The following is a 13,993-nucleotide window of genomic DNA, read 5'->3' as shown; positions in this document are numbered from 1 at the left end:
GAGAAACCTGCACGTACACCCAATCCCTGGGTTTAATAGGTCCTTTCTTGTTGACAGGTGTCAGTTCCCTTTGTGTTTCCATGTGTCATAGTTAGCTGCTGCATATATTGCTTAGGTTCTAAGCTTAACCACTCCAAGTTAGGCCCTTTATATGGACCTCTCCACCTGACCACTGGCATAGGTCTGCCTGTGAGCATCTCATGCGGTGTTAGGTTGGTCATGTGATTAGTCTGCATGTGATAACTCATTAGCGCTAGCGGCAATGCATCACCCCAATTAAGGTTGGTGCTTGCGCAGATCTTGTTTAGTTTGGCTTTCAATGTCCCATTAAACCTTTCCACCATACCCTGTGACTGAGGATGATACACGCACTCAAACCTCTGCTTCTCAAAGACTGCAGCACCAACTTAATTACTTTCTGAATGAAGGCAAACCCACTGTCTGAACTAATTTCTGATGGTATCCCAAACCTTGGGATAACTTCATTCATCAGAAATTTCACTACTGTCCCAGCTCCCAGTTTCAACCTTATTTCCAATGAACTAGCTGATTTCACTCTCCCCAGATCTGAATCATGCTGTGGCCATCTAATTGCTCATTACCATATTGATCACCTTCCTCCACTGTCACTGGCATACTCCACTAGGGTGTTACCTTGACTTTCTCCGGATTCCCTGTCAAGTTGCAGCATGCTAGGATTTTAATATAGCTGTCACCCCTGGATTCCCAAACCCCTGTCGTGAGCATATGCCACTTCCTGACTGTTTCTACATGCCTGGCCATAGGTCCGAAGTCTTTAGATTGATATCCCTTATTTACCAGTAAGGGTTACATGTGGTGCAGTGCCTGATACACTGTACCACTTTTCCAGGAACACATGTCTCTCTATTTGCAGGATCACTCCCTGCTCCCCGAATACTATTGCTTCACGTCTCAAATGATGTGGAGTCATGACTTCCTGCTGTCACTGCCTCTCTAACACCTCATTCTGACACTCATCAAACATCACTGTACAGTGTGGATCAGACTTAGGTGGTCTTGCTTTAGTCAACATTGTCAACACTTCTGGTTCCCACATCCCCCAAATATCTTGAATATCACTTGCTATATCCCCTATCCAATAAACATTAACATCTTTAACTTCTTGCATCACCAATTGTGTATTGGCCTTTTCTATGACTAAGCCCTGCTGTGTGCACTCCAATCTTACCTCTAAACTGCAGTAAAGCATCCCTTTAGACACTAATATTGACAGAACTATCTCCCTACCTGCCATTTCTAATCTTACTGGAGCTGTAAATCGAGTTAACTGTGATTTTCCTGAGAACCCTACAGTTTTAACAAATTTACTTGACATGGGAAGGTGAGAGGCATACCCTGGCTGTACACAAGTGTATGTAGCTCCAGGATCTATCTTCACCGCCCTTCTGTATTAACTTGTATTACTGGTTGTATTGTTCTATGTTCTATGTTCTATGGTTCTTGATCAGCCTCCCATGCTACGACAAGGTAGTGCTCCTTCCCACCCAGGTTCTCAGGGCATCCCTAATGCATCCTGTATGGGTTAAGAGGTCCTTCTGGGCCTATAGATGTCTGGGAAGTGGCCGCTGGGGATTCCGCTGACTAGGCACGCTGTAGGGCAGAGGGCCCGCTCCACTAAGGGCAATTCCTCCTAAAGTGGCCTGGGGTTGATGGCATCCCCAGCACATCATTTCTGGCCCCTCGCCTTGAGCATGATTATTTATCATGTACCTTAGACCCCTTTCCTACGTCCCTGTCCTTGGGGACCCCAGTTCTGTGTCGGCTGTTGTTGAAATCTCCCTGCCCCAGATACATCACCTTCAGGAAAGCTTCTCTAAAAACCTCCATTGCTGACATGGGACTTTCTGGCCCCTGTCTGGCTACCTGATAGGACCACCCCCCCACTTTGCGTCGGCACTTGGTTCATGTCAGTGTTGATTACTGTGTTGGTTCTTACTGGCAACACCTTTATAGCCTTCTCTTTTTCATTCTTTTTAAGCTCTTTCAGCTGCATTTACGCCAGCTTCCTTTGCAACTCCTCCAGCTGTTCAGACAATTTCTCTTTGTCTTTTCGAAACCTTTCAACTACATGACCTACATGATCTCTAAGTTCTTGGTGGCTCATCAATGATGTCAGATCCACCACCTCCTCCAGTCTTGACCTGACTTGGGAGGGCATTGCCTCAATAATGGAATTTCGGAACATTGTGGTCAGCAACTGATTAGTCTCTATGTCTTGCTCTGTTTCGAGCCTCCACTTCTTCAACTGTTTCTCCAAATTGACAGCCAGATTTTCACTGTCTCCCAGTGGATCCCCTCTCAGAGCCTGGGGGTCCATTTTGGGTGTATAACAATCTCTTAAGGCCTGTCATACATTCTGTCTCACTCAATCAAACCCAACCCCATCAATCATTGGATTATCTGCCACATTTTTCAAACGGGCTCGGACCATTATTTCCTTTGCCTTCGGGAGTCCTACCAACCTCACCAGCAGTGCCTTCAAGTCTTCTATAGCCAGCAATCGCCCTGTGGTTTTATCTTCAAAAGCCCTGATCCACCTTCCTGCTCCCTCATGTAAACTGGACAGCGCATTCTTCAGCCCTTTCAGATCCTGAGTTCCTCAAGGAATGTATTGTGGGTTTCTTCCTTCTTTTATAAGGAGCGGTAGCATCCTTCCCTATTGACCCTTTTTTCCTTTTACCGACACTACAGCTCAATAATTCACCCTCAAGCTCTGAGTCCGATGTTATTTCTAATTCTTTAGGTACGGGCCTTTTTCTTTCCTTGTCTCTCATCATCCCTTTTTGCTTGCGCTGTTTCACTTCCACTGCTTTTCTCTTCAGCCCTTCTTTCGTATCGCAATGGGTATTCCTCAATTGTTTTTTTTTCCCTTAGCCCATGCAACACACTAATCTCATGTTTCAGCTTTTCTTGCTCTCATTGTATAGCTTCTATTTGCTCCTGCCTGTCCCTTTTCTCTCTTTCTCTTCTTTCCCTCAGTTCATTTTTGTTTTCCACAATTCCATCCCATTCTAACTGTCCCTCTATTTCTACTGTTCCCTTTATTACTGGACACTGCTACAATGCCTCTTCATTCGAGTAGGGAATAGGTCTATTCAACTCCTCCACATCTGGGCATGGGGTGGGGGGGGGGGGGGGGGGGGGGGAGTGCTGATTCCGCTTTTCTGTTGCCCATAACTGCTCAGCTTGTTCTTTTGCACCTTTCCTAGTCACCATAGGTGCCTGACAAGCTACCTTCAGGCCCTCACCCTCTTCCTGAAAAGTTTTAGCATTTCCATCTCCTGTTCCCTTTTTTGGTTTCTATTTTTAGATTTATCTTTCAGCTTATAGTTCTTAGTTAGTCCTTCCATCTCGTTGCACATATATGTCAAAGGTACCTTCTTTTGGCTATTAGTTCTTAGTGCCTTTTTCCTATTTCTCAGAAATTTTTATAATATCATTTCTTGCTCCTTGAAATTTCTTACTCAGGATCTCAACTGCAATCCCTTTATCCATCCTACAATATATTTCAGTCCAACTAATGTATTATCTTTGCTCTCATAAATCACTTCCTCATACCATTCAAGCCTGGTGTGCTTTGTCAATTGTATAAGCAATCCCTAACTTTATAACTTGCAATTGTCCCTTACCAATCTATCAATTCCTAAATGTCCTCAATTGCAGCTAGTTAATACAAACAACCTATTCTCATTCATTCAGCCTAAACCAACCTAGGACTGCACTTTCGAAATGCACCAATCACTAACAGTTTCTTGAGAAATTTCTCTCTCAGAAAAAAAACTATCTTAAATTCTTACAGTGCAAAATAAAATCAAAATGCCCCTGGATCTTGAGCTCCAGGGAAACAAAACACAAACATTTAACCACCAACAAACAATTATGCATACAAATCAGACCACAATGATTCAACTATAAAAACACACACACACAAACAAACAATATCAGCTGTAAATCAATCTGTCCCAGCCAGAGCCTTACTTAAACAGACCCTTTGTTTATTTCAAAAAGTTTCATTATCCTACAGGCCTTATCTAAAACATTTAACAGAGGTAAAAACAATGACTGCAGATGCTGGAAAGCAAATACTGGATTAGTGGTGCTGGAAGAGCACAGCAGTTCAGGCAGCATCCAACGAGCAGCGAAATCGACGTTTCGGGCAAAAGCCCTTCATCAGGAATAAAGGCAGTGAGCCTGAAGCATGGAGAGATAAGCTAGAGGAGGGTGGGGGGTAGGGAGAGAGTAGCATAGAGTACAATGGGTGTGTGGGGGAGGAGATGAAGGTGATAGGTCAAGGAGGAGAGGGTGGAGTGGATAGGTGGAAAAGAAGATAGGCAGGTTCGACAAGTCCGGACAAGTCAAGGAGACAGTGCTGAGCTGGAAGTTTGAAACTAGGATGAGGTGGGGGAAGGGGAGATGAGGAAGCTGTTGAAGTCCACATTGCAAACTTCCAGCTCAGCACTGTCTCCTTGACTTGTCCGGACTTGTCGAACCTGCCTATCTCCTTTTCCACCTATCCACTCCACCCTCTCCTCCTTGACCTATCACCTTCATCTCCTCCCCCACTCACCCATTGTACTCTATGCTACTCTCTCCCCACCCCCACCCTCCTCTAGCTTATCTCTCCATGCTTCAGGCTCACTGCCTTTATTCCTGATGAAGGGCTTTTGCCCGAAACGTCGATTTCGCTGCTCGTTGGATGCTGCCTGAACTGCTGTGCTCTTCCAGCACCACTAATCCAGTAAAACATTTAACAGTCTAGTAACACTATAACACTATGACTGTTCTCTGCTATTTTACTTTTAATTGTCCACTATCAATCTGCCAGCTTTCTAAACAGGTCTATCAGCGCTTCCAGTAAACAATTTCGCCTTATTTATTCTGCCCTATGTATCTATGGGTCTTATAAAAGAATTTCCCCTTATTTATTCTGCCCTATTTATTCATAGGGTCTTATATACACTGTGGATTTTTACTCAGACAATTGCTACATTCTATTCTCACCTACCCCTTACCCCACTGCACAGTTTTCTTGACCAATTCTCCACGTCTCCTTCAGCAGCAATTTACCTCTCGCTTTTGGATCTTGGATTGGAGAGACCCTCCGGCAGGTTCCTGCACCTCCGAGTTCCCAAGGACCACTCCAAGCCAACAGAATATAGTCCGAATTCACAGCAAAAATGCTAACTCTTTTTTTTGTTGGGTACCCTGATTCTGTCAGTCTCGGGAGTGCCCCCGGTGGACCAAGAAGCGCCCTGTTACTGCCACCCTCTTTCCAGATGAGTCTCTGCACGACTCTGCTCGCAGCGTCAAATTTGTTGTGGAGAAAATATAGAGAATCATCAGGAGACGCAGAGAGTTCTTCCAGAAGTAGGTCTTTTATTTGCAAACAAAAAACCGTGACACTGAGAAAGCTGATTCTCGAATGCCCACGAAGCTCAGAGTTCGTGGATTTTTATTTTAATCATGGTTCTGTTAGCTTACTAGCATGTCCAACTATATTAATCAAAGTACCTCACTCTAGCTACACAATAAACCAGTGATGTTAGTTCCCATTATCTCTTTAGTTATACATTCTACTTAATGTTATTCTAATGTCACGGTGAGATATTTATTGCTAACTCTGCTACAGTGATCTTCCATTCCACACTGACCTTTCATGATAGATAGTTAGCTATTACAATAGTCTCCTGTCTCAAGCTGACTCTGCTGACTGTTAATTAGATATTTTAATGTCATGTCCCAAATATTTATGGTCCCAATCCTGTCATAATAACACTTAACAGAGAAACTTGCTTTATTACTTGTGTTATCTCATCTCGCCATAGTGACCTTTCAGCCTTAACCTTACTCTGCTAATTGGTGTGAGAGCATTCCACTATTCTTATTCCATCCTACCTTCCACAGACCACAGATTGCCAGTGGTCTTCATGCTTTAACCCTTCCCATGCTTTCATGTTCTTTATTTTCCATGTCAGTTCCAATGGAACCTTAACTGAAGTGCTCTGCTCCATTTGAGTTGCCAGAGTAACACTTCAATTTGGGGGTTTTCATAAGGAAAGACTGCATATTAGTAAACGTTTTTAATGGTCTGTTGTTCAGAGCACAACTTGATCTCTTATACATTGTTGCTCATTAAGATACTCGAAAGTTAATGGCCAGTGCAGAGAGGAAAAAAACCAATAAAAGTAGGGTCATGAGTATTAGAGAAAACAAAACCGAATCAGACATGGGAATGTATCAAGAAATCATACATCACACAAGGTGCCCCATATTACCTCGATCAGCATTGTTATCTTGGACTTTTTTTTTCAATATGGAAGACAGGTAGCAATGGAATGAAGGTGAGCATCATTCATAGGTCTGCACAACACAGCAAGGCACCTCCTGGCTGCGAAAACACAGATAGTTTGCTAACTTGGCCAAACAGCAAGGGATGCTGGGTACATTGGCCAAGGGGAAATCTCTGAAATCACAAAGCTCACACATCAGACAGTACAAACCCGCAGCCAGGTGTTAATGACATGAGCGTAATGTAAAAGGAAAGTTATCCTGGACTGACATATCCCCAACCTCTCCTCCAATCAAAGGAGGGCCCAGACAGAAAGGTAGTGGGTCCTGCTACACAAAGAAACTAACAGTAGCATACCATCCAAATGACTGACATTGTTTCAAACTATTGAGTCTTCCTGATTGTCACAAAGTATAGAAACTTCCAGGAAACCATCTAATAAGTTACAAAATTAGGGTTCACCCACACATCACATTTTTCAACCTTTTGGAGTCCCTCTGAGGCAAGAAGCAGAGACCAGTTGTCCACCCAGAGAGAGAGAGAGGGAGACAGGGGAAGAAAGGAAGCAGCTTCGCAGACCCAGATACAAACCCAGAGTGGGAGCAACTGTGTAAATCTACAAGAGACTTGGGAAGTATTATAAGCTGAAGGCAGTGAATAGGAACAGAGAGAGGATATTAGAACGTTTCCTTATAAATTTGAGACTGTTTTGCATTGGTACCAACTTGTGTTTGTCATAATTTGACCGCTTTGGTATTGTGGGATGCTTAGGCAAATACCTTCAAAACATTTTTATCAGTCATCTAATTTGTTTAAGGAGGAACTTGTATATACTCATTTGTAGGTTAAATTTTGAAGATTTTTTTAAAAATCTGAAATTAGGAAGGTCAACTTATACATGAAGTATTGTTTTTGAGAGGGTGAATATTTATCTACAAAATAGATAAAATGGGAAATTTACCTTCCCGGCATGTCCTTCGTCCCTGGTTCCTGGTTCCTGGTTCAGGAACGTTCCCTGTAATATGTTCGGGCCACAGTAAACTGCAGGTAACAGAAACCGACTCCTCGCATACGGCAATTGCCTTGTTCTGTCGTACCATGACAGTAAATCTGAAAACCTGGGGCACAGCCTGATAGCTGGTGGACTGGAAGACCCAGAATGGAGTGATACAGCCAGTAGACTGAAAAGTCGAAGTAGAGTGCAATGGACTTGCTCACTGACTCATAAATGTTGATCTCTAACTGTGAAGAGCTAGGGTCGAATTATACTTGAGATATATGGAAAATACAAGGTTTTCTGGCCAAAAATAAGGGGTCTACTTATACACGAGATTGACCCATGCACAAGTTTATATGGTAGATGGCGATTGGCATTCCTGAGTGCTCTTTGATAAGAAGTGACTGTCAGGTCCTCCAAACTCACCTTTGATGTTGAAACTGCTTGGTATCCTCAGAATTCAGTCTAAACTGTATTAAGAGGGTAAATAATCCACATGAAAACCAGAATTCAAGTGAGTAACTGAGGATACAGGCAGCCGACCAGAAATTGGCCCATCAACCAGGAGTTCTACAGTGATACTGAGTAAAGCAGGAGTTGGAAATGGGTATAGAGGGACTCTAAGGAAGTCAGCATGGAATAGGATAGGTGTTTATCTCTTGTGTGGAAACATGAGAGTGACTTTGAAAGAACCATGGGTGCTTTTATTCTGAACCCCTCTTGTCCCTGTTCCAGAAGTGTTTAATGGGGTTGGTGGGAAGGGAGCTTTATTTTATTTATTTTCAGTTCCAATGAGTAGAAAAAAGTTTCCTCTGAATTTTAAACCTCTGTTGTCCCCATCCTTGTTTGATGGGGATGGAGCTGGGGTGTTTGATTTTTAGTTTACTTTGGATTCGAATGAGTAGAAGAAAGTCTGTATTTTGACTCCCTGTTGTCCCTACCCATAGAATGGTTGGTGGGATAGAGTCGAGGGAAAGTCATTCTTTACTTTCACAGTTGAATGAACTTTATTTTGAGTTCAAGAGATTTGAGGCAACCTTTAGTTCCAAACAGTCAAGGAAACTTTACTCCTCTGTTTAAGTGGAGTAGAAACATTGGCAGCTGTTGACACCCCAACTGACCCTACTGTCCCCACTTACCCTATGACTGCTAGGTGTTTTAAAGAGTACCTGGAACAAGGAACCTGAGACTGGGTCAGGGACCCAGAGTAAAAGAAGTTGGGTATAGAGTCAAGGACCTGTAGTTTGGCAAGAAGCCAGAGATTGAGTTAGGAACCCAGGGATAGAGGTAATACACCAGAGTAGGAAACTCTACAGTCATGAGAAGTGGTTCAAGACCTACCTTAGAAGGGGTCACCATGCTTTAGTTTTGCACATCTCAGACTTCAAGAGGCTGCAATAAGAATTTAGCTGAAGCCTTACCCCAACTACAGCCACCTCCCATAACCTAATATCATAAAAGAGAAACCCAGTCAAGGATCCAGCAATAATATGCTTGCTAGCAAAATGGGGCAAGTATCCCCTCGTCAGACTCTCCCAGACAATTTTTTTATGAAGTGTTTCAAATGGACAGAATTCTGTAGCGGCCCAGACTGGCCCTGAACAATGTGTTCCATGGCCTCAATCATATGGCAAGAAACACGTAACGGATTAGAAAAGAAGGCCACTAACCTAACCACCACAATAGCACGTAGCCGAGAAAATACCTCACAGCTGACCAGCTGAGATTAGATCGCTATGGGAGCATTTAGAAATTACTACTGATGAACTGGAAACATTAAAACTTGTAGTTATACAGCAGAACATCAGAATACAGGAAAACCTAATCCATATGGGACAGTTCCAGTCACAATTTGAAAGAGTCTATTCCAGCGACAGGAGGGTCATTAAGGACCAGGAGACAGCCTCATTGTACATTGACAAGCTAGAACAACAGTATAGAGAGCTCCAAGCAGCTGTACAGGTTCTCTAAGCCAGCAGTGCGAAGCAATGCACATCAGGCCCCCCAGTACGGAGCATTCAAAGTCCCAAGAACAAATACAATTACTAGTGAACTAGGCCTCCACCCAGAATGGGATAATATGTACCTTTGGGGTCCTACCTCCCCAGGGAGTTAATGAGAAGCCCCGCAATGACACATCTGCTTCCAATCCACCTCTGGCCCATATCCCTGCCACCTTCCTCCCAGCTGATGGTGTCTCCAACACTGCCCCTGCCCCACAGCCGAACCAAAACCCAGGCACATAAGCGTGGTTCAGACTTCTTATAGCCCCCCTCCAATTTGGAGGACTGAAAGAAGGGACAGGATTACACTCAGGAGTCCCAAACAGACGTCCCCTCCATTCAAGTCCCCTGCCCCCAGAAGAAGGAAACTCCTTCCCAAACCCAACCTGTGTTTCAACTGTGGAAGAACTGACCATTTCACTCAGGACTGCCGGACACCAGAGATTCCAACCTACAACAGGAAGTTTGGGAAAAGTGGCCAACACCCAGGGTACTATCCTGGCAACAACAGTGAAAGCAAAAACAGGCTGTGGCTTATATATTGAGGATGACAGGGGCAACTCCATAATGGAAATAGCTTTCAAGCTCCCCAGCCACCTGAGAACAAATGCTGCCATGTGGCAGCTAATCAGGAACAACTCCCTGTACTGCTAAACATCCATTTGCACATTGGCTGACAACTCATCCCTCCACACCACATCCTCTATACAGGTCACATTTATTCTACCCCCTCCCCTTTTGTGTTTAATTTTCTCTCTGGCAGAGAAGCAGGCCAGCCATCAATTAGTGACTGTTCGACAGGGTCACACCAATACAATTAATTAGGTTGTCCAGGGCATAATCAAGGATATCAGTGAGCAGCAAAACCATCCCCCACACAGTATCTACAGTAACTAGATGATTGAACAGCTGAGGGAGGACCTAAGGCAGGGAAGGTGCTGTCCTGGATCAGTAATGAACAGCTCGAACATTTGTTCCAGGAGAGAACCCACACTCATATCTCCAGCTGTCAGTTGTGGCAGCTCACCAAAGTGTGGCTTAATGATTGCCAGAAATTGAACCAACATATTGACAGAAAGTACTCTTGTTCTTTTTCAGTAAGTGATATTACAAGGCAGCGATTCCAACACTTACAGGGTGTTTTTTTGCATTATGTATTATTATAATGACTGTACCCAAAAATGTGACATGGGCAGAAAGGAAAACAATGTACTCAGGATACCTATGGTATGACCACCAGAACCCCTGGTGCATAGATGGGATCCCCTAGGTCCACTCTGTGCAATTGGTGGTATTCAGGTGGAAGAATCAGTTCGTGGTGTACAGGACATGCTAGGGGAGTTCCATATTGTGTTATATTAGTGTGAGGATCTCAGATGATTGGTGGGGTCTTTCTGAGAACAGGTGCATGGTAGTAGCTTGATTAGAGATTAGAGTACTTACAGTTTGGAAACAGGCCCTTCAGGCCAAGTCCACACCGACCCGCCGAAGCGCAACCCACCCAGACCCATTCCCCTATATTAACCCCTTCACCTAACACTACAGGCAACCTAGCGTGGCCAATTCACGTAACCTGCACGTTTTTGGATTGTGGGACGAAACTGGAGCACCCGGAGGAAACGCATGCAGACACGGGGAGAATGTGCAAACTCCACACAGAGAGTCACCTGAGACGGGAATTGAACCCAGGTCCCTGGCGCTGTGAGGCAGCAGTGCTAACCACTGTGCCATTGTGCCGCCCACTGTGCTGAGCACATAGTCCAGACAAGGGATCAGAGGGAGGATGGCGATGCCCTAGAAGCCCCGCCAGGGAGAATTCCTTGAGGACAAAACTAAAAACTGGCTAAGAGCGGGAGTGAAGACTCCTCCTCCATAATTGATGTATCAGGGATAAAGTTAATGGAATGGCGTCATTCCCCATTAAAACAATCATACTTGCACCTGGCCCACAGAATAATGGGACAAGGGGCAGGGAGCTGTGACAGAAACCCAGTCCAGCAGTTAATCAATGAAAGAGAAGGGAGCTCCTTAATGATCTAGCCACGGCATATGGGGCAGGAGTATCAACAGTCAACACCCTTGATTTGGCTAAGTTGGACAATAAACTCAGGATCTTGCCCAAACAAAATGAGCCAGGAAAGGACTGAATACAGACAATCGACAAGAGACCACGGGATAACTAGTGGAGAGTCAGGGTAGCCACCACTGGGTGATCAAACTACAGGATCAAGGCAATTAATCTGATTGTCCAAGGCAAAAGCAGAGATGACGGTAAGCAGCAAAACTGCACCATGTACAGCATCAATGTAACTGGATATTGATCAGGGAAAGGAGGACTTCTGGCAGGCTAGCCAAGGGAGGTCCTATCCTGGATTAGTTATGAACAGCTTGAACATTTGTTCCAAGATAGCACCCACAGTAATATCTCTTATTGCCATTTGCAGCACCTGACCATGGTATGATTTAATACGATCTGTAAGGACATTCACCCTTACATTATCCCCGGTGACAAAATTGTGTTGAAGACTCTTGAAGGTGAAAATATTGGAATTATGAATAAAAATTGTATTTGGATGGGGTGCGATGACACAATCCCATATGGTGTGGAGACATAGGAGACATTGATAAGGAGCAATCGAAGTAAATGTGAACAAACAGGCCACACCTATAACATGGTTATCCATGAATTCAGCTCCTCTCATATCTAGCTGTGCTCCTAATCGCGCTCACTTTGATATACCTCAGGATACTGGTGATTCAGATTACATGCTGAGAAAGACAGTTATCCCAAGAGCTTGGCGCGCTCACTATGAATAATCCCGCACCTGCACACAAGGGCTGTAAGATAGATGGAACTCCCAAATTTATCTATTGTTACTTCTTTTCATTGCGATTTCATTTTTTGTCTTCGCACTACAATCCTGAATGGATTCTCGTGACAGGGGTTTTCATTTTCATACACATAATTATATTGTAGGCTTGACTAATGTGCACAATGGCTTTCACATGAACACATACCCTTCCCTGACAACAAACATAACCAACATCGAAAATTAGGTTTGAACTTCATTTGCATAAGTATTTTGCCATTCAAAAGGGGGGAAATGTAGCAACCTCCTGGCTGCTAAAATACAGACAGATTGCTAACTTGGCCAAACAGCAAGGAATGCTGGGTAAATTGGACAAATATCATGGCCATGTGTTAATGACATTAACATAGCGTAAAAGGTAACATTATCCTGGATAGACATAGCCCCAACAATTTATCCACCAAACTAAGGAGGGCCCAGACAGAAAAGCACTGGGTCCTGTTACACAAAGAAACTAACAGTAGCATGCCATCTAAGTGGTTGATACTGTTTGAAACTATTAAGTGAATTGTCCTGATTGGTCAGAACTGCAGGAAGATCCAGAAAAAGATCCACAAAGGTTTAAAACAAAGTTCACCTGCAGATGGACATAAAGCAGTGAGAGAGAGAGAGAAGTGAGAGTGAAAGGATGGACGACAGATTGCAGTTTTGCAGAGACAGAGCCAGAAAAGGAGCAACTGTGTACAGACGAACCTCGATTATCCCCATGAGATGGGTGGGCACTATTTTGTACGGATAACCAATGATTCGTTTAATCGATTCATTGCCTTTCTTCTGGGGTTCGGAGTTTTCTATTAAGTCCGCTCCCCGTTCAGGAGACTAGCAGCATCACACTGCATGCAAGCCCTAACCCGGCCCCAACACTGCCCACCCCCCCCCCCAAAACCTGTCCAACACCGCACACCCCCACCTGCCAAAACCCCATCCAACTCTGTATACCCCTCACCCCCAAAAACCCATCCAACGCCACCTTACCGCCCGAACCCCAAACACCATCCAACACCTTCTCCCTGCCCTCCCCTACCCGGTCCAACATCGTCCCCAGCCTGTCCCCTCAAACCCCGTCAAACACCACCCAACCCACCCCCCAAACCCTGTACAACACCGCCCACCCCAACCCCCAAACCCCGTCCAAAATCGCCCACCCCACCCCCCAAACCCTGTCCAACACTGCCCACCCCACACACCCTCAAACCCCGTCCAACATCGCCCACCCCGCCTCCTAAACCCCGTCCAACACTATCCACCCTACTCCCCAAACCCTGTCCAACACCGCCCACCACATCCACCCCCGTAATCCCATCCAACACCACTCACCCCACCCCCCAAACCCCATCCAAAACCGGCCACCCCACCCCCCCAAACCCTGTCCAACACCGCTCACCCCACCCACCCCCAAACCCCATCCAACACCGCCCACCCCACCCCCCAAACCCCATCCAACATCGTCCATCCCATCCCCCCAAACCCTATCCAACAGCGTACCACACAATCACCCCCTCAAACCCCATCCAACACCACCCACCCCACCCACCCCCAAACCCCATCCAACACCGCCCACCCCATCCCCGTCCAACAATGGCCACCCCACCCCCCCAAACCCTGTCCAACACCGCTCACCCCAGCCCCTCAAACCCCGTCCAACACCACCCACCCCACCTACCCCCAAACCCAGTCCAACACCATCCACCCCCACCCCCAAACCCCGTCCAACATCGCCCACCCCACCCCCCAAACCCCGTCCAACAGTGTACCACCCAACCACCCTCACCAAACCCCATCCAACACCGCC

At 45.3% G+C, this 13,993-nt stretch overlaps 1 protein-coding gene across 1 annotated transcript in view; it reads right to left on the bottom strand.

Annotated features, from left to right (window-relative positions):
* The window catches only part of LOC140493888 (uncharacterized), a 110,721-nt gene extending 108,852 nt beyond the window's left edge, over positions 1 to 1,869 (bottom strand). The window contains exon 1 of the mRNA XM_072592883.1: positions 1,753 to 1,869. Coding sequence (XP_072448984.1) covers positions 1,753 to 1,869 — 117 coding nt within the window. The remainder of the gene's footprint in view (positions 1 to 1,752) is intronic.
* Between the last annotated feature and the right edge of the window lie 12,124 nt (positions 1,870 to 13,993).

The sequence above is a fragment of the Chiloscyllium punctatum genome, chromosome 22, assembly GCF_047496795.1.
Source record: "Chiloscyllium punctatum isolate Juve2018m chromosome 22, sChiPun1.3, whole genome shotgun sequence".
Taxonomy (NCBI): domain Eukaryota; kingdom Metazoa; phylum Chordata; class Chondrichthyes; order Orectolobiformes; family Hemiscylliidae; genus Chiloscyllium; species Chiloscyllium punctatum.
This window is presented reverse-complemented; position numbering and strand designations above follow the sequence as displayed.